Consider the following 23,411-nt stretch of genomic DNA (forward strand, 5'->3'; position numbering starts at 1 on the left):
TAGGGGGGGCAGCATCTCCTCCTCCTGAATCAACGCTGTAGTTTGACTGGTAGTCATCTAGTAGGGGGGGGCAGCATCTCCTCCTCCTGAATCAACGCTGTAGTTTGACTGGTAGTCATCTAGTAGGGGGGGCAGCATCTCCTCCTCCTGAATCAACGCTGTAGTTTGACTGGTAGTCATCTAGTAGGGGGGGACAGCATCTCCTCCTGAATCAACGCTGTAGTTTGACTGGTAGTCATCTAGTAGGGGGGGGACAGCATCTCCTCCTGAATCAACGCTGTAGTTTGACTGGTAGTCATCTAGTAGGGGGGACAGCATCTCCTCCTCCTGAATCAACGCTGTAGTTTGACTGGTAGTCATCTAGTAGGGGGACAGCATCTCCTCCTCCTGAATCAACGCTGTAGTTTGACTGGTAGTCATCTAGTAGGGGGGACAGCATCTCCTCCTCCTGAATCAACGCTGTAGTTTGACTGGTAGTCATCTAGTAGGGGGGACAGCATCTCCTCCTCCTGAATCAACGCTGTAGTTTGACTGGTAGTCATCTAGTAGGGGGGACAGCATCTCCTCCTCCTGAATCAACGCTGTAGTTTGACTGGTAGTCATCTAGTAGGGGGGACAGCATCTCCTCCTCCTGAATCAACGCTGTAGTTTGACTGGTAGTCATCTAGTAGGGGGGGACAGCATCTCCTCCTCCTGAATCAACGCTGTAGTTTGACTGGTAGTCATCTAGTAGGGGGGACAGCATCTCCTCCTCCTGAATCAACGCTGTAGTTTGACTGGTAGTCATCTAGTAGGGGGGACAGCATCTCCTCCTCCTGAATCAACGCTGTAGTTTGACTGGTAGTCATCTAGTAGGGGGACAGCATCTCCTCCTCCTGAATCAACGCTGTAGTTTGACTGGTAGTCATCTAGTAGGGGGGACAGCATCTCCTCCTCCTGAATCAACGCTGTAGTTTGACTGGTAGTCATCTAGTAGGGGGACAGCATCTCCTCCTCCTGAATCAACGCTGTAGTTTGACTGGTAGTCATCTAGTAGGGGGGACAGCATCTCCTCCTCCTGAATCAACGCTGTAGTTTGACTGGTAGTCATCTAGTAGGGGGGGACAGCATCTCCTCCTCCTGAATCAACGCTGTAGTTTGACTGGTAGTCATCTAGTAGGGGGGGACAGCATCTCCTCCTGAATCAACGCTGTAGTTTGACTGGTAGTCATCTAGTAGGGGGGACAGCATCTCCTCCTCCTGAATCAACGCTGTAGTTTGACTGGTAGTCATCTAGTAGGGGGGACAGCATCTCCTCCTCCTGAATCAACGCTGTAGTTTGACTGGTAGTCATCTAGCAGGGGGACAGCATCTCCTCCTGAATCAACGCTGTAGTTTGACTGGTAGTCATCTAGTAGGGGGACAGCATCTCCTCCTCCTGAATCAACGCTGTAGTTTGACTGGTAGTCATCTAGTAGGGGGACAGCATCTCCTCCTCCTGAATCAACGCTGTAGTTTGACTGGTAGTCATCTAGTAGGGGGGACAGCATCTCCTCCTCCTGAATCAACGCTGTAGTTTGACTGGTAGTCATCTAGTAGGGGGGACAGCATCTCCTCCTCCTGAATCAACGCTGTAGTTTGACTGGTAGTCATCTAGTAGGGGGACAGCATCTCCTCCTCCTGAATCAACGCTGTAGTTTGACTGGTAGTCATCTAGTAGGGGGGACAGCATCTCCTCCTCCTGAATCAACGCTGTAGTTTGACTGGTAGTCATCTAGTAGGGGGACAGCATCTCCTCCTCCTGAATCAACGCTGTAGTTTGACTGGTAGTCATCTAGTAGGGGGACAGCATCTCCTCCTCCTGAATCAACGCTGTAGTTTGACTGGTAGTCATCTAGTAGGGGGGGACAGCATCTCCTCCTGAATCAACGCTGTAGTTTGACTGGTAGTCATCTAGTAGGGGGGGGACAGCATCTCCTCCTCCTGAATCAACGCTGTAGTTTGACTGGTAGTCATCTAGTAGGGGGGCAGCATCTCCTCCTCCTGAATCAACGCTGTAGTTTGACTGGTAGTCATCTAGTAGGGGGACAGCATCTCCTCCTCCTGAATCAACGCTGTAGTTTGACTGGTAGTCATCTAGTAGGGGGGGGACAGCATCTCCTCCTCCTGAATCAACGCTGTAGTTTGACTGGTAGTCATCTAGTAGGGGGGACAGCATCTCCTCCTCCTGAATCAACGCTGTAGTTTGACTGGTAGTCATCTAGTAGGGGGGGACAGCATCTCCTCCTCCTGAATCAACGCTGTAGTTTGACTGGTAGTCATCTAGTAGGGGGGGACAGCATCTCCTCCTCCTGAATCAACGCTGTAGTTTGACTGGTAGTCATCTAGTAGGGGGGACAGCATCTCCTCCTCCTGAATCAACACTGTAGTTTGACTGGTAGTCATCTAGTAGGGGGGACAGCATCTCCTCCTCCTGAATCAACGCTGTAGTTTGACTGGTAGTCATCTAGTAGGGGGGGACAGCATCTCCTCCTCCTGAATCAACGCTGTAGTTTGACTGGTAGTCATCTAGTAGGGGGGACAGCATCTCCTCCTCCTGAATCAACGCTGTAGTTTGACTGGTAGTCATCTAGTAGGGGGGACAGCATCTCCTCCTGAATCAACGCTGTAGTTTGACTGGTAGTCATCTAGTAGGGGGGACAGCATCTCCTCCTCCTGAATCAACGCTGTAGTTTGACTGGTAGTCATCTAGCAGGGGGGCAGCATCTCCTCCTCCTGAATCAACGCTGTAGTTTGACTGGTAGTCATCTAGTAGGGGGGGACAGCATCTCCTCCTCCTGAATCAACGCTGTAGTTTGACTGGTAGTCATCTAGTAGGGGGGACAGCATCTCCTCCTCCTGAATCAACGCTGTAGTTTGACTGGTAGTCATCTAGTAGGGGGGACAGCATCTCCTCCTCCTGAATCAACGCTGTAGTTTGACTGGTAGTCATCTAGTAGGGGGACAGCATCTCCTCCTCCTGAATCAACGCTGTAGTTTGACTGGTAGTCATCTAGTAGGGGGGGACAGCATCTCCTCCTCCTGAATCAACGCTGTAGTTTGACTGGTAGTCATCTAGTAGGGGGGGGGGGACAGCATCTCCTCCTCCTGAATCAACGCTGTAGTTTGACTGGTAGTCATCTAGTAGGGGGGACAGCATCTCCTCCTCCTGAATCAACGCTGTAGTTTGACTGGTAGTCATCTAGTAGGGGGGGACAGCATCTCCTCCTCCTGAATCAACGCTGTAGTTTGACTGGTAGTCATCTAGTAGGGGGACAGCATCTCCTCCTCCTGAATCAACGCTGTAGTTTGACTGGTAGTCATCTAGTAGGGGGGACAGCATCTCCTCCTCCTGAATCAACGCTGTAGTTTGACTGGTAGTCATCTAGTAGGGGGACAGCATCTCCTCCTCCTGAATCAACGCTGTAGTTTGACTGGTAGTCATCTAGTAGGGGGGGACAGCATCTCCTCCTCCTGAATCAACGCTGTAGTTTGACTGGTAGTCATCTAGTAGGGGGGGACAGCATCTCCTCCTCCTGAATCAACGCTGTAGTTTGACTGGTAGTCATCTAGTAGGGGGGGACAGCATCTCCTCCTCCTGAATCAACGCTGTAGTTTGACTGGTAGTCATCTAGTAGGGGGGGACAGCATCTCCTCCTCCTGAATCAACGCTGTAGTCTGATTGGTTGTCATCTAGTAGGGCGGGGCAGACGCTCAGGCAGTAGCTCCTCCTCTCCGCTATTTGATTTGTTAGACGAAGGAAAGAAGGCGTTGGCTTTAAAAATAGAAATGGTCCGCATACCTTGATCATTCAGACTCATGTTCTTATCCGTGTCATATTAATGTGTTGAAGTCTGTCCCTGAGTTGCTTCAATTACTCCTTCCCTCCTTCCCTCCCTCCTTCCCTCCCTCCCTCCCTCCTTCCTTCCCTAACTCCCTCCCTCCCTCCCTCCTTCCCTCCCTCCTTCCTTCCCTCCCTCCCTCCCTCCCTCCCTCTTCTCAATGTTCCTTTCTTTCTGTGTTCCTGAGCTTTACATCAGTTACATAACATATTCTGTATATTGGTGGTGAATTATCATTTACATCAGTTCCATAACTTATTCTGTGTATTGGTGGTGAATTATCATTTACATCAGTTCCATAACTTATTCTGTGTATTGGTGGTGAATTATCATTTAAAATAAATATGGTCTGTGCCAGTTGGGTCCACTCCCCTCCTAGACTTATGCAGTCCCTATAATGTGTGAGTGTAAACAGCATTTTATGTCTATGAGATATCCATGCTATGTGCTGGGGGCTGTTGGTCTAGTGGTGGTAGTGCTCATATTGTCTATGAGATATCCATGCTATGTGCTGGGTGCTGTTGGTCTAGTGGTGGTAGTGCTCATATTGTCTATGAGATATCCATGCTATGTGCTGGGGGCTGTTGGTCTAGTGGTAGTGCTCATATTGTCTATGAGATATCCATGCTATGTGCTGGGGACTGTTGGTCTAGTGGTAGTGCTCATATTGTCTATGAGATATCCACGTTATGTGCTGGGGGCTGTTGGTCTAGTGGTAGTGCTCATATTGTCTATGAGATATCCATGCTATGTGCTGGGGGTTGTTGGTCTAGTGGTAGTGCTCATATTGTCTATGAGATATCCATGCTATGTGCTGGGGGCTGTTGGTCTAGTGGTAGTGCTCATATTGTCTATGAGATATCCATGCTGGGGGCTGTTGGTCTAGTGGTAGTGCTCATATTGTCTATGAGATATCCATGCTATGTGCTGGGGGCTGTTGGTCTAGTGGTAGTGCTCATATTGTCTATGAGATATCCATGCTATGTGCTGGGGGCTGTTGGTCTAAATCAATTCATAACATTTTTGACATGCGTTTTTCTGGATTTTTTTGTTGTTATTCTGTCTCTCACTGTTCAAATAAACCTACCATTAAAATTATAGACTGATCATTTCTTTGTCAGTGGGCAAACGTACAAAATCAGCAGGGGATCAAATACGTTTTTTTCCTCACTGTATGTGCTGGGGGCTGTTGGTCTAGTGGCGGTGGTGCTTTAATGTCCCTGGAGGCAGCGGTTCCACCCCCCTGGTCTGCCACTCACTTTCTGAACTAGTTCTAGTTTTGGCAATGAAACCTGAAAATACCTTAAATAAAAAAATTACAAAATATGTATGATGTAAACATCTGAGAGGAATCATTCAGAATATGAATAATTAAATAGCAATGTTTACACTTTCAGCCTTGAAAAGCAACTTGTCAACAATAGTTGAATATTCCCAGTAGGCACATTCCACAGAATGGACATACATGTGATAAATAAATAGGATTTTATTTGGGTGATTTCTAGAAAATATTCATGATGCACTGGGGGGGGGACCCCTGTGAAATGATGCAGGTCAAGCTTGACAACACGAACAGTGGTGAGTATGGGGATACTATGTGTAACTTAGCTCCGTATTTAGGAGACGGGGCTTTAGGAGAGAAGCCCTCTGTGAAGGGGGTCTCGGTGCTGGGGAGCTGGTTACTGTTGTTGTCCAAAGGCTTTGAAGGTGGAGGAGGCGTTCTGCTCTGTCTATTTGTTGGCCACGCCCTGCCCCTGTTTCAAACATACAAAACCGCCTGCAGCTGCCCCAACGCCTGCATTGCTGCCCTTCATCACATCGGTTAACACGGGGTTAGAAAAGAGCAGAAGATCTGAACTATCCCAACAGGCTCCAGTCCAACCGAACCGAACCGAGACGAGTGGAGTGGATACCCCAGTCAGACGGGATAGCTAGCTAGACACAGACACAGCCTTGAAAACATCTTTACCGTCAGTCCTCTCATGCACCGTCCCGTTTCACCTGTCGCCTCCGCCGTTATTGTTGTTTGATTATTATTGGAGGCCGCTCGCACCTTGTTATTCCGGTGGGGGGGGGAGTACATCCTATATGGCCGCGACGCTGATAACGATGAGCTCCGGGACCGGGACAGGGCAGGACGAGATGTTCTACACCCTGCTCAAGCCCATGCTGTCGGAAGGCTTCCCGGCCGAGGAGTCGGCTCTGTTCGGCTTCGATACCAAGAACGCGCTGATGGAAAGGAGTGGACGGAATGAGTACACGCAGCAGGTAATGGAGCTTCAGCCCAGTGCTGTGATTTCTACCCCGTTGTAGGCTTATTCTTTTGCTCAGAATGGGCGAGGCTGGTTGCAGGCACAAGGCTGTCTCTGTTTTTCTGTGATAGGGATTCTATAGTATTATAAAATGTAGAGGAGATTTGACGCTTTTTTTAATTGTGCGTAATAATGTCTCCTGATTTTTTTTTTTTTTTGGTCGTAAGCATTTTTTATAATTCGATGTGTAGGCCCTATGGGTCGGGACACAGCAGGAAGATGCCATTACTGCCCAATGTATGGGAACGAGAGACATCGTAGCAAGACGCATTTAGCACATGGTTCATTGGAACTGGTAGCACAGGCAGCTATGCCAGACGGTGCCAGTTGCTCACACGAGCACAATTGGTTTCTTGGCTACCATTCCCACCAACAACTGACTCGGTCCGACTCATCTACTCTCTAACGCGCGGCGCGGTGCGGTGCGGTGCGGTTCCGGACCCAACCCAATATAGCAGGTTAGAAACGTCCCAGCAATGTCGACAGACGGCACGACCGCCTTAATCAGAAAACTTGTGGCAGATATACATGACCAGTTAACAGCTGGACGATCTGAAGGACAGAAATAGATTAGCTTTCCTTCAGCCAGCAAGCCGTTGCGTAAAGACAGGACAGAGCAGTTAATTTGCACGGGGGGAGGCACCAATCAGGGGTGTTTCCTTCCCAGCGTCCAGTAACCTGCTCCCTCATTAGTTTGGATGATCTTTTTTTTAATGAGTTATTTATGTTGCACCTTTTTATGGGGTTATTATGGTCTGTTTATTCCTGAGCAGAGGGAATATGGAGAGTCCGGTTCATTCCTTCCTTATGACCACCTGTCAGTAGGCCACTGTCCCAAATGGTACCCTATTCCCTACATAGTGCACTACGTTTGACCAAAGCCCTATGGGTGCCATTTGGGATGCCAGATAGTGCCTGTTTTTAAAGCCCCCCTTGGTCTGGTCTGGTTGGTGTGAGTGCAGTTTACAGCCGAGGGGGGAATGTAGCAGCAGCTCACTGAAGGCTACTTGATAAATGTTTGACTGGTGACTCTCTCTCTCTCTCTGTCTGTCCTATCAAACATTACTACTGGACTCCTCATCCGACTGGCCACCGCATAGTTTCAGCATGACAGTCAAACACTGCTTACTGACTGGACATTTAAATGTAGTATCTTAATTTAGTATCTTAACTATTTTGTTGCTGAGAATTTCCCTGCACCGAAAAAACCCCATACTAACACACGATTATATTAACAGTATTGCACTTTTCATGTAGTCTACTTTTGTCCAGCGAATAGCCTATCCACTGACCAAGTTGCGTTATGGGACTAAACGTTCAGATCCTGTTGCTGCAGGATTATTTTGCTGTGACAATTTAGGTCAAATTAAGATCCTACATCTGTATGAGGTTTGAAATGATGGATGAAGTTGAATGAAATGATTGAAGGTAATGTAGATACCTTAACATATTCTTCCTATCCAAAATGCAGCTGTTGATGATTCTGATTTCATCACTCGATGATCAAAGATGCAAGCAAAAGTAAATTTAAAGGATTGTTTCACTATTTTACGTTTCTTAAAACCAAAGTGAAATCGCAAAAAAAAAAGGTATCTGGACCCTTTTTTTATAACGTGCCATTTACATCAAAAATAGAGATTTGTTTGAGAAATAGTGAACCAAGCTTTTTAAGTAAGTTTGTCTGTTCTCTCTCTCCTCAGGCAGGGAAGTGTGCGCTGGATAAGTACCTTTCCCCCCAGACACAGCTACTGATGCCACCACCACCCGACCCCCCAGAGCAGAAGTCGTCTCGGCGGGACAGTGCCTCGGTGGTGGATCACTTCTTTGGAGACGACCAGGGTGGATCTCCTTACAGCATCAATATGAACGTGTTCCTCCCCGACCTGGCCTACCTGAGGATGGGCTTGTGTCGGCCGGCATGCCCAGGGCCTGGGGGTAACGGTGGAGGGGTGGGCCAGCAGGTCAAAACGGAGCCCCCTGCTCCCTCTCCCTTCGCCCATCCTCACCCTCGCTGCCCCAGCAGTAGCGTCCACGGTAACGGCGTCCACCTTTCCACGGTAACGTCGGTGTCTTCTTCTTCTTTACCAGAGTTCACTAGTGTGTTCAGCCCGTCGGGCGGTGGTGACCCGACCTCCAATGCCGTGGCAACGGGGGGTTCTGTTTACGTGAAGGAGGAGCTGGGGACATTCGACCTGCCTCACGACGAATCTCTGTTCCAGCTGCTCTCCGCGGAGCTGGACTCCGCCCCTCTCGCACCCCTGCATCACCACCACAGCGATGACGCTCATCACCGGGCGGGGCAGCAGCAGCATCACGGGGGTTCCTGTCCATCACCCGTCATGCACACCTTCCACGACCTCCACTTGGCCGTCCAGGCCCAGCAGCAACAGACTGCCAAGGCAAGTTACTGTGGTGGGCTGCACAGCGTGGGAGGGACCTACCCTCACTTCCTCCAGCAGCCCCAGCACCATCAGGCCATGGCCCCTTACCTGCCCCCCTCACCTCCCAGCTCAGAGCCCAGCTCCCCAGACCGTCAGAAGGACCTCCTTCAGAACCTCTCCCCTCCCCCCTCCTACGCCGCCACTATCGCCTCCAAGCTGGGAGTCGGCGTCTCCCCCAGTCTCTCCCCCACCGGTGTGGCTCGGCCCCCAGCCTCAAGTCTAACTCAAGCCCCAGGCTCCGGCCCGGCTCCAAGCCTGAACCAGTCCCAGTCCATGCCAGTCCGCTACAACCGCAGGACCAACCCAGACCTGGAGAAGAGGAGGATACACCATTGTGACTTCCCAGGTCAGGACTTATCCCTCCCACGGGTTATACTGTTTCTCTACTATGTCAGGACTTATCCCTCCCTCCCTCCCACGGGTTATACTGTTTCTCTACTATGTCAGGACTTATCCCTCCCTCCCTCCCACGGGTTATACTGTTTCTCTACTATGTCAGGACTTATCCCTCCCTCCCACGGGTTATACTGGTTCTCTACTATGTCAGGACTTATCTCTCCCTCCCACGGGTTATACTGTTTCTCTACTATGTCAGGACTTATCCCTCCCTCCCACGGGTTATACTGTTTCTCTACTATGTCAGGACTTATCCCTCCCTCCCTCCCACGGGTTATACTGTTTCTCTACTATGTCAGGACTTATCCCTCCCTCCCACAGGTTATACTGTTTCTCTACTATGTCAGGACTTATCCCTCCCTCCCACGGGTTATACTGGTTCTCTACTATGTCAGGACTTATCTCTCCCTCCCACGGGTTATACTGGTTCTCTACTATGTCAGGACTTATCCCTCCCACGGGTTATACTGTTTCTCTACTATGTCAGGACTTATCCCTCCCTCCCACGGGTTATACTGTTTCTCTACTATGTCAGGACTTATCCCTCCCTCCCACGGGTTATACTGTTTCTCTACTATGTCAGGACTTATCCCTCCCTCCCACCCACGAGTTATACTGTTTCTCTACTATGTCAGGACTTATCCCACCCTCCCACGGGTTATACTGGTTCTCTACTATGTCAGGACTTATCCCTCCCTCCCACGGGTTATACTGTTTCTCTACTATGTCAGGACTTATCCCTCCCTCCCACGGGTTATACTGTTTCTCTACTATGTCAGGACTTATCCCTCCCTCCCACGGGTTATACTGTTTCTCTACTATATCAGGACTTATCCCTCCCTCCCACGGGTTATACTGGTTCTCTACTATGTCAGGACTTATCTCTCCCTCCCACGGGTTATACTGTTTCTCTACTATGTCAGGACTTATCCCTCCCTCCCACGGGTTATACTGTTTCTCTACTATGTCAGGACTTATCCCTCCCTCCCTCCCACGGGTTATACTGTTTCTCTACTATGTCAGGACTTATCCCTCCCTCCCACAGGTTATACTGTTTCTCTACTATGTCAGGACTTATCCCTCCCTCCCACGGGTTATACTGTTTCTCTACTATGTCAGGACTTATCCCTCCCTCCCACGGGTTATACTGGTTCTCTACTATGTCAGGACTTATCTCTCCCTCCCACGGGTTATACTGGTTCTCTACTATGTCAGGACTTATCCCTCCCACGGGTTATACTGTTTCTCTACTATGTCAGGACTTATCCCTCCCTCCCACGGGTTATACTGTTTCTCTACTATGTCAGGACGTATCCCTCCCTCCCACGGGTTATACTGTTTCTCTACTATGTCAGGACTTATCCCTCCCTCCCACCCACGAGTTATACTGTTTCTCTACTATGTCAGGACTTATCCCACCCTCCCACGGGTTATACTGGTTCTCTACTATGTCAGGACTTATCCCTCCCTCCCACGGGTTATACTGGTTCTCTACTATGTCAGGACTTATCCCTCCCACGGGTTATACTGTTTCTCTACTATGTCAGGACTTATCCCTCCCTCCCACGGGTTATACTGTTTCTCTACTATGTCAGGACTTATCCCTCCCTCCCACGGGTTATACTGTTTCTCTACTATGTCAGAACTTATCCCTCCTTCCCACGGGTTATACTGTTTCTCTACTATGTCAGGACTTATCCCTCCCTCCCACGGGTTATACTGTTTCTCTACTATGTCAGGACTTATCCCTCCCTCCCATGGGTTATACTGTTTCTCTACTATGTCAGGACTTATCCCTCCCTCCCACGGGTTATACTGGTTCTCTACTATGTCAGGACTTATCCCTCCCTCCCACGGGTTATACTGTTTCTCTACTATGTCAGGACTTATCCCTCCCACGGGTTATACTGTTTCTCTACTATGTCAGGACTTATCCCTCCCTCCCACGGGTTATACTGTTTCTCTACTATGTCAGGACTTTTCCCTCCCTCCCTCCCACGGGTTATACTGTTTCTCTACTATGTCAGGACTTATCCCTCCCTCCCACGGGTTATACTGTTTCTCTACTATGTCAGGACTTATCCCTCCCTCCCACGGGTTATACTGTTTCTCTACTATGTCAGGACTTATCCCTCCCTCCCACGGGTTATACTGTTTCTCTACTATGTCAGGACTTATCCATCCCTCCCTCCCACGGGTTATACTGTTTCTCTACTATGTCAGGACTTATCCCTCCCTCCCACGGGTTATACTGTTTCTCTACTATGTCAGGACTTATCCCTCCCTCCCACGGGTTATACTGTTTCTCTACTATGTCAGGACTTATCCCTCCCTCCCTCCCACGGGTTATACTGTTTCTCTACTATGTCAGGACTAATCCCTCCCTCCCACGGGTTATACTGTTTCTCTACTATGTCAGGACTTATCCCTCCCTCCCTCGGGTTATACTGGTTCTCTACTATGTCAGGACTTATCCCTCCCTCCCACGGGTTATACTGGTTCTCTACTATGTCAGGACTTATCCCTCCCTCCCACGGGTTATACTGTTTCTCTACTATGTCAGGACTTATCCCTCCCTCCCACGGGTTATACTGTTTCTCTACTATGTCAGGACTTATCCCTCCCTCCCTCCCACGGGTTATACTGTTTCTCTACTATGTCAGGACTTATCCCTCCCTCCCTCCCACGGGTTATACTGTTTCTCTACTATGTCAGGACTTATCCCTCCCACCCACGGGTTATACTGGTTCTCTACTATGTCAGGACTTATCCCTCCCTCCCACGGGTTATACTGTTTCTCTACTATGTCAGGACTTATCCCTCCCTCCCACGGGTTATACTGTTTCTCTACTATGTCAGGACTTATCCCTCCCTCCCACGGGTTATACTGGTTCTCTACTATGTCAGGACTTATCCCTCCCTCCCACGAGTTATACTGGTTCTCTACTATGTCAGGACTTATCCCTCCCTCCCACGGGTTATACTGGTTCTCTACTATGTCAGGACTTATCCCTCCCTCCCACGGGTTATACTGTTTCTCTACTATGTCAGGACTTATCCCTCCCTCCCACGGGTTATACTGTTTCTCTACTATGTCAGGACTTATCCCTCCCTCCCACGGGTTATACTGTTTCTCTACTATGTCAGGACTTATCCCTCCCTCCCACGGGTTATACTGTTTCTCTACTATGTCAGGACTTATCCCTCCCTCCCACGGGTTATACTGTTTCTCTACTATGTCAGGACTTATCCCTCCCTCCCACGGGTTATACTGTTTCTCTACTATGTCAGGACTTATCCCTCCCTCCCACGGGTTATACTGTTTCTCTACTATGTCAGGACTTATCCCTCCCACCCACGGGTTATACTGTTTCTCTACTATGTCAGGACTTATCCCTCCCTCCCACGGGTTATACTGTTTCTCTACTATGTCAGGACTTATCCCTCCCACCCACGAGTTATACTGTTTCTCTACTATGTCAGGACTTATCCCTCCCTCCCACGGGTTATACTGTTTCTCTACTATGTCAGGACTTATCCCTCCCTCCCACGGGTTATACTGTTTCTCTACTATGTCAGGACTTATCCCTCCCTCCCACGGGTTATACTGTTTCTCTACTATGTCAGGACTTATCCCTCCCACCCACGAGTTATACTGTTTCTCTACTATGTCAGGACTTATCCCTCCCTCCCACGGGTTATACTGTTTCTCTACTATGTCAGGACTTATCCCTCCCTCCCACGGGTTATACTGTTTCTCTACTATGTCAGGACTTATCCCTCCCTCCCACGGGTTATACTGTTTCTCTACTATGTCAGGACTTATCCCTCCCTCCTTCCCACGGGTTATACTGTTTCTCTACTATGTCAGGACTTATCCCTCCCTCCTTCCCACGGGTTATACTGTTTCTCTACTATGTCAGGACTTATCCCCCCCTGTTATGGGTGGTGGTCTGATTAGCTCAGTGCATATAGTGTCCTGTGTTATGGGTGGTGGTCTGATTTAGCTCAGTGCCTGTAGTGTCCTGTGTTATGGGTGGTGGTCTGATTTAGCTCAGTGCCTGTAGTGTCCTGTGTTATGGGTGGTGGTCTGATTTAGCTCAGTGCCTGTAGTGTCCTGTGTTATGGGTGGTGGTCTGATTTAGCTCAGTGCCTGTAGTGTCCTGTGTTATGGGTGGTGGTCTGATTTAGCTCAGTGCCTGTAGTGTCCTGTGTCATGGGTGGTGGTCTGATTTAGCTCAGTGCCTGTAGTGTCCTGTGTTATGGGTGGTGGTCTGATTTAGCTCAGTGCCTGTAGTGTCCTGTGTTATGGGTGGTGGTCTGATTTAGCTCAGTGCCTGTAGTGTTATGGGTGGTGGTCTGATTTAGCTCAGTGCCTGTAGTGTCCTGTGTTATGGGTGGTGGTCTGATACAGTGAGTTTAGAACACATTACTATTCTCTGTGTGTGTGTGTTGCCTCTGATGGGATGTTGAATAATTCAGTAATCGACAGCAGGCTTTTAGCCAGCTCTAGGTAGTGTCTTAAATGACACCCTATTCCCTATAGAGTGCACTAATTGAGACCAGAACCCTTGTCAGAAGTAGTGCGCTGTATAGGGAATAGGGTGTCATTTCGGATGCAACCCAGCTCTAGAGATCTGTCAGAGAAACACAGGAAATGGACTACCAGGACAGATTGTTATTGGTTGCATCAAACTGACAGTGCATCACAGATAGAAAAACCACACCAGTCAGTCACTGAAACACAACGCACACAAACCCAGTTCCTCTTCGGCTGATATAATGCTAATATACTCCTCCTTGTCAGCCGCTCTCGTGCCGTCTCACCGGTGTCAGATGACGCCAGGTAGCCTCTGGCTCTGGGGTGGGAAGGTTACTAAACTCCTCAGCGTGTCTTGACCGGCCTTTTTAAATGGTAGCAGAACCCATAGAGATGTTATTGTAGAACATATAGTAGAACATATAGAGATGGTATGATTAGAGATAGATTAGAAAAATAAAATAGAGATTGTATAACAGCAGAATCCATAGAGATAGTTAGTATTGAACAGATTGTATTGTATAACATAAATCCATAGAGAGATAGTATTGTAGAACACATACTGTTGATAGGATTGTAGAACAGAGAGATAGGATTGTAGAACAGATATAGTATTGTAGAACAGAGAGATAGTATTGTAGAACAGCACATTTTATGTATGTTGTGCATATTCCTGAACTTGTGCCTTTTCTAATCCTGATAATAACGTTCTACTTCTCCGTGTGTTGTTTTCCAGGATGTAAGAAAGTGTACACCAAGTCTTCCCATCTGAAAGCCCATCTGAGGACGCACACTGGTAAGACCTTCTCTCTTTTAATCAACCCATGTTTTAAAAAGACCCTGTTGAAGAGAGGGACGACGGCGGGTGGCGTTGGCCTCTTATTTTGGTCCTTCCTCGTCGTGTTGCTAGGCAGGAGCGTGGTCTTGGCATGCGCTATGCATTCATTTCTTGCATGCTGCTTGGTAAGTTATCCCCACTCTGCCCGCCCCCAATATACTATTACATAGAAAAACTGGTGGACAGTTGACAACACTTCACAAATCTCCCACTCTGGGTCATCAGGAGTTCTAGAATATTTAGCAGTTCTAGAATGTTTCAGGAATTGTAGAATGTTTCATCAGTAGTTCTGGAAGGTTTGAGGAGTTCTGGAAGGTTTGAGGAGTTCTGGAGGGTTTGAGGAGTTCTGGAGGGTTTGAGGAGTTCTGGAAGGTTTGAGGAGTTCTGGAGGGTTTGAGGAGTTCTGGAAGGTTTGAGGAGTTCTGGAGGGTTTGAGGAGTTCTGGAGGGTTTGAGGAGTTCTGGAAGGTTTGAGGAGTTCTGGAGGGTTTGAGGAGTTCTGGAAGGTTTGAGGAGTTCTGGAAGGTTTGAGGAGTTCTGGAGGGTTTGAGGAGTTCTGGAAGGTTTGAGGAGTTCTGGAAGGTTTGAGGAGTTCTGGAGGGTTTGAGGAGTTCTGGAAGGTTTGAGGAGTTCTGGAAGGTTTGAGGAGTTCTGGAGGGTTTGAGGAGTTCTGGAAGGTTTGAGGAGTTCTGGAGGGTTTGAGGAGTTCTGGAGGGTTTGAGGAGTTCTGGAGGGTTTGAGGAGTTCTGGAGGGTTTGAGGAGTTCTGGAAGGTTTGAGGAGTTCTGGAGGGTTTGAGGAGTTCTGGAAGGTTTGAGGAGTTCTGGAGGGTTTGAGGAGTTCTGGAGGGTTTGAGGAGTTCTGGAGGGTTTGAGGAGTTCTGGAAGGTTTGAGGAGTTCTGGAAGGTTTGAGGAGTTCTGGAAGGTTTGAGGAGTTCTGGAGGGTTTGAGGAGTTCTGGAGGGTTTGAGGAGTTCTGGAGGGTTTGAGGAGTTCTGGAAGGTTTGAGGAGTTCTGGAGGGTTTGAGGAGTTCTGGAAGGTTTGAGTAGTTCTGGAGGGTTTGAGGAGTTCTGGAAGGTTTGAGGAGTTCTACATACAGTGTAATGCTTAGCCGTTAATGCAGTGCGTTGTGTCGTCCCTGTGCACCAGTGATTTTCCTGTCGTCCCCCTGACTGTGTGTGAATGTGTCATTTAATCATCTGAGGGTGGCAGCGGAGGCGCTAGCTGTCCATCGTGAAATAACTCCAGTTGTTCCTGGCTGCTGCGTCGTTAACTCTGGGGATGAGGGATATTCTGGGGGCATCAACAGTTGGGGAATGTGCTGTGTGTGCTGTGGAAGGCTGGTCCTGCCAGATACAAACACGGCTGGTCCTGCCAGATACGAACACGGCTGGTCCTGCCAGATACGAACACGGCTGGTCCTGCCAGATACAAACACGGCTGGTCCTGCCAGATACAAACACGGCTGGTCCTGCCAGATACAAACACGGCTGGTCCTGCCAGATACAAACACGGCTGGTCCTGCCAGATACAAACACGGCTGGTCCTGCCAGATACAAACACGGCTGGTCCTGCCAGATACAAACACGGCTGGTCCTGCCAGATACAAACACGGCTGGTCCTGCCAGATACAAACACGGCTGGTCCTGCCAGATACAAACACGGCTGGTCCTGCCAGATACAAACACGGCTGGTCCTGCCAGATACAAACACGGCTGGTCCTGCCAGATACAAACACGGCTGGTCCTGCCAGATACAAACACGGCTGGTCCTGCCAGATACAAACACGGCTGGTCCTGCCAGATACAAACACGGCTGGTCCTGCCAGATACAAACACGGCTGGTCCTGCCAGATACAAACACGGCTGGTCCTGCCAGATACAAACACGGCTGGTCCTGCCAGATACAAACACGGCTGGTCCTGCCAGATACAAACACGGTGCAGTTGAATGTCTCAGATAGGGCTCCTAGACTGGACTAATATCTAGTGTCAACATTTGACCTGTTCTCTTTATCTTCCATACCTCCCCCAATCAATCGAATGGATTTATAAAGTCCTTTTTACATCAGCGGACATCACAAAGTGCTATACGGAAACCCAGCCTAAAACCCCAAACAGCAAGCAATGCAGATGTAGAAGCACAGTGGCTAGGAAAAACTCCCTAGAAAGGCAGGAACCTAGGAAGAACCCTACAGAGGAACCAGGCTCTGAGGGGTGGCCAGTCCTCTTCTGGCTGTGCTGGGTAGAGAGGAACCAGGCTCTGAGGGGTGGCCAGTCCTCTTCTGGCTGTGCCGGGTGGAGTGGAACCAGGCTCTGAGGGGTGGCCAGTCCTCTTCTGGCTGTGCCGGGTGGAGTGGAACCAGGCTCTGAGGGGTGGCCAGTCCTCTACTGGCTGTGCCGGGTGGAGATGAACCAGGCTCTGAGGGGTGGCCAGTCCTCTTCTGGCTGTACCGGGTGGATATTATAAGAGTACATGGCCATTAAGGCCAGATCGTTCTTCAAGATGTTAAAACGTTCATAGATGACCAGCAGGGTTAAACAATAATCACAGTGGTTATAGAGGGTGCAACAGGTCAGTACCTCAGGATTAAATGTCAGTTGGCCTTTCATAGCCGAGCATTCAGAGGTCGAGACAGCAGGTGCGGTAGAGAGAAAGTCGGTCCGGGACAAGGTAGCACGTCCGGTGAACAGGTCAGGGTTCCATAGCCGCAGGCAGAACAGTTGAAACTGGAGCAGCAGCACAACCAGGTGGACTGGGGACAGCCAGGAGTCATCAGGTCAGGGAGGACTGGGGACAGCCAGGAGTCATCAGGCCAGGGAGGACTGGGGACAGCCAGGAGCCATCAGGTCAGGGAGGACTGGGGACAGCCAGGAGTCATCAGGCCAGGGAGGACTGGGGACAGCCAGGAGTCATCAGGCCAGGGAGGACTGGGGACAGCCAGGAGTCATCAGGTCAGGGAGGACTGGGGACAGCCAGGAGTCATCAGGCCAGGGAGGACTGGGGACAGCCAGGAGTCATCAGGTCAGGGAGGACTGGGGACAGCCAGGAGTCATCAGGTCAGGGAGGACTGGGGACAGCCAGGAGTCATCAGGCCAGGGAGGACTGGGGACAGCCAGGAGTCATCAGGCCAGGGAGGACTGGGGACAGCCAGGAGTCATCAGGCCAGGGAGGACTGGGGACAGCCAGGAGTCATCAGGCCAGGGAGGACTGGGGACAGCCAGGAGTCATCAGGCCAGGGAGGACTGGGGACAGCCAGGAGTCGTCAGGGAGGACTGGGGACAGCCAGGAGTCATCAGGCCAGGGAGGACTGGGGACAGCCAGGAGTCATCAGGCCAGGGAGGACTGGGGACAGCCAGGAGTCGTCAGGGAGGACTGGGGACAGCCAGGAGTCATCAGGTCAGGGAGGACTGGGGACAGCCAGGAGTCATCAGGTCAGGGAGGACTGGGGGACAGCCAGGAGTCATCAGGTCAGGGAGGACTGGGGACAGCCAGGAGTCATCAGGTCAGGGAGGACTGGGGACAGCCAGGAGTCATCAGGTCAGGGAGGACTGGGGACAGCCAGGAGTCATCAGGTCAGGGAGGACTGGGGGACAGCCAGGAGTCATCAGGTCAGGGAGGACTGGGGACAGCCAGGAGTCATCAGGTCAGGGAGGACTGGGGACAGCCAGGAGTCATCAGGTCAGGGAGGACTGGGGACAGCCAGGAGTCATCAGGTCAGGGAGGACTGGGGACAGCCAGGAGTCATCAGGTCAGGGAGGACTGGGGACAGCCAGGAGTCATCAGGTCAGGGAGGACTGGGGACAGCCAGGAGTCATCAGGTCAGGGAGGACTGGGGACAGCCAGGAGTCATCAGGTCAGGGAGGACTGGGGACAGCCAGGAGTCATCAGGTCAGGGAGGACTGGGGACAGCCAGGAGTCATCAGGTCAGGGAGGACTGGGGACAGCCAGGAGTCATCAGGTCAGGGAGGACTGGGGACAGCCAGGAGTCATCAGGTCAGGGAGGACTGGGGACAGCCAGGAGTCATCAGGTCAGGGAGTCCTGAGGACTGGAGACAGCCAGGAGTCATCAGGTCAGGGAGGACTGAGGACTGATCCGTATCTTTCTTTCTATTGTCTTTGTCCTCCATACCTCCCTCTCTTTCTCTAGTCCTCTCTTCTCTCTCTCGCTCTCCCCTCTCTGCCAATCTCCTTCCCGTTACAGACTAATAGTAGATCAGCCGTGTAGACAAGGCCCTGTGGTTTAGGTACCGTCCTCACCTCCAGGCCTCAAACATATTCCCCTGGTAATATCTCCATCAACATCCTTTTATCATCCAAAGGAAATACATTTAGTAGTGGTTATGAAATATCTCTCTAGGCGATAACATATCTCTTTGTTCATGTTGGGAACTGCTAGTGGTTTTATGACATGGAGTGTTTGGTAAGGGTGCACAGGAACAACCGCTCTCTTGTACGCATGCACGTGACACACACACACACACACACACACACACACACACACACACACACACACACACACTCTCTGCTCAAACAATCTGGATAATGGATGTTGTTGGAGATTAAACAGGGCCTTTCCAACGGAGGCGAATGAGATGCATTAGGAAGTGTGTGTGTGTGTGTGTGTGGCTCTGAAAGGGGCGTGACTATGGGGCAGGTTAATCACTAGAGGTGAACTCAATCCCATCTGTCTCTGAGGAGGGGGGGAGGAGTGGGGGTGTCTACCACACACCCCCCTCTACCAGTCCAGACATGTCTGCCCCTCCCTCCCTGCCTCCCTCCCTCCCTCCCTCCCTCCCTCCCTCCCTGCCTCCCTCCCTCCCTCCCTCCCTCCCTCCCTCCCTCCCTCCCTCCCTCCCTCCCTGCCTGCCTCCCTCCCTCCCTCCCTCCCTCCCTCCCTCCCTGCCTCCCTCCCTCCCTCCCTCCCTGCCTCCCTCCCTCCCTCCCTCCCTCCCTCCCTGCCTCCCTCCCTCCCTCCCTCCCTCCCTGCCTCCCTCCCTCCCTCCCTCCCTCCCTCCCTCCCTCCCTCCCTGCCTCTTTCTTGGGGGGGGTCAGTCTCTTCACCCCTACACACTCACACAACCCCTCCACCTACCCGGGGTTGGTCTCTCAGATAGAGATGGCTCTTTTCAACCCCTCCACCTACCCGGGGTTGGTCTCTCAGATAGAGATGGCTCTTTTCAACCCCTCCACCTACCCGGGGTTGGTCTCTCAGATAGAGATGGCTCTTTTCAACCCCTCCACCTACCCGGGGTTGGTCTCTCAGATAGAGATGGCTCTTTTCAACCCCTCCACCTACCCGGGGTTGGTCTCTCAGATAGAGATGGCTCTTTTCAGTTCAACTGGTTTCGCACAGAGCCGTACATACAGTGCCTTAGGAAAGTATTCAGACCCCTTGACTTTTTCCACATTTTTGTTACATTACAGCCTTATTCTAAAATTGATTAAATCGTTTTTTACCCTCATCAATCTACACACAATACCCCATAATGACAAAGCAAAAACAGGTTTTTAGAAATTTTACATAAGTATTCAGACCCTTTACTCAGTACTTTGTTGAAACCCCTTTGACAGCGATTACAGAATCGATTCTTCTTGGTTATGACGCTACAAGCTTGGCACACCTGTATTTGGGGAGTTTCTCCCATTCTTCTCTGCAGAACCTCTCAAGCTCTGTCAGGTTGGATGGGGAGCGTTGCTGCAAAGCTATTTTCAGGTCTCTCCAGAGAAGTTTGATCGGGTTGAAGTCCGGGCTCTGGCTGGGCCACTCAAGGACATTCAGAGACTTGTCCCGAAGCCACTCCTGCGTTGTCTTGGCTGTGTGCTTAGGGTCGTTGTCCTGTTGGAAGGTGAACCTTCACCCCAGTCTGAGGTCCTGAGCGCTCTGGAGCAGGTTTTCATCAAGGATCTCTCTGTACTTTGCTCCGTTCATCTTTCCCTCGATCCTGACTAGTCTCCCAGTCCCTGCCACTGAAAAACATCCCCACAGCATGATGCTGCCACCACCATGCTTCACCGTAGGGATGGTGCCAGATTTCCTCCAGACATTACGCTTGGCATTCAGGCCAAAGAGTTCAATCTTGGTTTCATCAGACCAGAGAATCTTGTTTCTCATGGTCTGAGAATCTTTAGGTGCCTTTTGGCAAACTCCAAGCGGGCTGTCATGTGCTTTTTACTGAGGAGTGGCTTCTTTCAGGCCCCTCTACCATAAAGGCCTGATTGGTGGAGTGCTGCAGAGATGGTTGTCCTTCTGGAAGGTTCTCCCATCTCCACAGAGGAACTCTGGAGGTCTGTCAGAGTGACCATCGGGTTATTGGTCACCTCCCTGAACAAGGCCTTTCTCCCCGGATTGCTCAGTTTGGCCGGGCGGCCAGCTCTAGGAAGAGTCTTGGTGGTTCCAAACTTCTTCCATTTAAGAATGATGGAGGCCACTGTGTTCTTGGGGACCTTCGATGCTGCAGACATTTTTTGGTACCCTTCCCCAGATCTGTGCATCGCCACAATCCTGTCTCGGAGCTCTACGGACAATTCCTTCGACCTCATGGCTTGGTTTTTGCTCTGACATGCACTGTCAACTGTGAGACCTTATATAGACAGGTGTGTGCCTTTCCAAATCATATCCAATCAATTGAATTTACCACAGGTGGACTCCAATCAAGTTGTAGAAACATCTCAAGGATGATCAATGGAAACAGGATGCACCTGAGCTCAATTTCAAGTCTCATAGCAAAGGGTCTAAATACTTATGTAAATCGGATATTTCTGTATTTTTATTTTTAATAAATTTGCAAACATTTCTAAACCTGTTTTCACTCTGTCAGTATGGGGTATTGTTTGTAGATTGCAGATAAAAAAAAAATATTTAATCAATTTTAGAATAAGGCTGTAACGTAACAAAATATGGAAAAAGTCAAGGGGTCTGAATACTTTCCGAAGGCACTGTATATGTATACTATCATTCCAAAGTTTGGGGTCACTTAGTAATGTCTTTGTTTTCCATGAAAACATACATGAAATGAGTTTGAATAGGAAATATAGCAACATGAATAGGAAATGTAGTCATTGACAAGGTTAGAAATAATGATTTTTAATTGAAATAATAATTGTGTCCTTCAAACTTTGCTTTTCGTCAAAGAATCCTCCATTTGCAGCAATTTTAGCCTTGTAGACCTTTGGCATTCTAGTTGTCAATTTGTTGAGGTAATCTGAAGAGATTTCACCCCATGCTTCCTGAAGCACCTCCCACAAGTTGGATTGGCTTGATGGGCACGTCTTACGGTCAAGCTGCTCCCACAACAGCTCAATAGGGTTGCGATCCGGTGACTGTGATGGCCATTCCATTATAGACAGAATACCAGCTGACTGCTTCTTCCCTAAATAGTTATTGCATAGTTTGGAGCTGTGCTTTGGGTCATTGTCCTGTTGTAGGAGGAAATTGGCTCCAATCAAGCGCCGTCCACAGGGTATGGCATGGTGTTGCAAAATGGAGTGATAGCCTTCCTTCTTCAAGATCCCTTTTACCCAGTACAAATCTCCCACTTTACCACCACCAAAGCATCCCCAGACCATCACATTGCCTCCACCAATCTTGACAGATGGCATCAAGCACTCCTCCAGCGTCTTTTCATTTGGTCTGCGTCTCACAAATGTTCTTCTTTGTGATCCGAACACCTCAAACTTCGATTCGTCTGTCCATAACACTTTTTCCCAATCTTCCTCTGTCCAGTGTCTGTGTTCTTTTCCCCATCTTAATATTTTATTTTTATTGGCCAGTCAGAGATATGGCTTTTTCTTTGCAACTCTGCCTAGAAGGTCAGCATCCCGGAGACGCCTCTTCACTGTTGACGTTGAGACTGGTGTTTTGCGGGTACTGTTTAATGAAGCTGCCAGTTGAGGACCTGTGAAGCGTCTGTTTCTCAAACTAGACACTGTATTTGTCCTCTTGCTTAGTTGTGCACCGGGGCCTCCCACTCCGCTTTCTATTCTGGTTAGAGCCAGTTTGCCCTGTTCTGTGAAGGGAGTAGTACACAGCGTTGTACAAGATCTTCAGTTTCTAGGCAATTTCTCGCATGGAATAGCCTTCATTTCTCAGAACAAGAATAGACTGACTAGTTTCAGAAGAAAGTTCTTTGTTTCTGGCCATTTTGATTCTGTAATCGAACCCACAATTGCTGATGCTCCAGATACTCGTCTCAAAAAGGCCTATTTTATTGCTGCTTTAATCAGCACAACAGTTTTTAGCTGTGCTGACATAATTGCAAAATGGTTTTCTAATGATCAATTAGACTATTAAAATGATAAACTTGGATTAGCAAACACAACGTGCCATTGGAACACAGGACTGATGGTTGATGATAATGCGCCTCTGTACGCCTATGTAGATATTCCATTAAAAAATCAGCCGTTTCCAGCTACAATAGCCATTTACAACATTAACAATGTCTACACTGTATTTCTGATCAATTTGATGTTATTTTAATGGACAAAATAATTGCTTTTATTTCGAAAACAATTACATTTCTAAGTGACCCTAAACTTTTGAACGGTAGTGTGTATGTATGTATGTATGTATGTGTGTGTGTGTGTGTGTGTGTGTATGTGTGTATATATATATATATATATATATACACACACACACACACACTACCAGTCAAAAGTTTAGGGTCACTTAGAAATGTCCTTGTTTTCGAAATAAAAGCAATTATTATTAAAGTTTTAGAAAACCTACTCATTCTACATTGTAGAATAATAGTGAAGACATCAAAACTATGAAATAACACATATGGAATCATGTAGTAACCAAAAAAGTGTTAAACAAATCAAAATATATTTTATATTTTGAGATTTTTCAAAGTAGCCACCCTTTGCCTTGATAACAACTTTGCACACTCTTGGCATTCTCTCAACCAGCTTCATGGGGTAGTCACCTGGAATGCATTTCATTTAACAGGTGTGCCTTCTTAAAAGTTAATTTGTGGACTTTCTTTCCTTCTTAATGCGTTTGAGCCAACAAGTTGGGGGGGTATA

At 49.2% G+C, this 23,411-nt stretch overlaps 1 protein-coding gene across 1 annotated transcript in view; it reads left to right on the top strand.

The window, feature by feature from the left end:
* The first annotated feature begins 5,254 nt into the window (after positions 1–5,254).
* The window catches only part of klf5a (Kruppel-like factor 5a), a 23,107-nt gene continuing 4,950 nt past the window's right edge, over positions 5,255–23,411 (top strand). The window contains exons 1-3 of the mRNA XM_041889429.2: positions 5,255–6,128; positions 7,873–8,959; positions 14,286–14,345. Of these exons, the coding sequence (XP_041745363.1) occupies positions 5,949–6,128; positions 7,873–8,959; positions 14,286–14,345 (1,327 nt within the window). The 5' untranslated portion in view covers positions 5,255–5,948. The remainder of the gene's footprint in view (positions 6,129–7,872; positions 8,960–14,285; positions 14,346–23,411) is intronic.

This window comes from Coregonus clupeaformis, chromosome 6, assembly GCF_020615455.1.
Source record: "Coregonus clupeaformis isolate EN_2021a chromosome 6, ASM2061545v1, whole genome shotgun sequence".
NCBI lineage: Eukaryota > Metazoa > Chordata > Actinopteri > Salmoniformes > Salmonidae > Coregonus > Coregonus clupeaformis.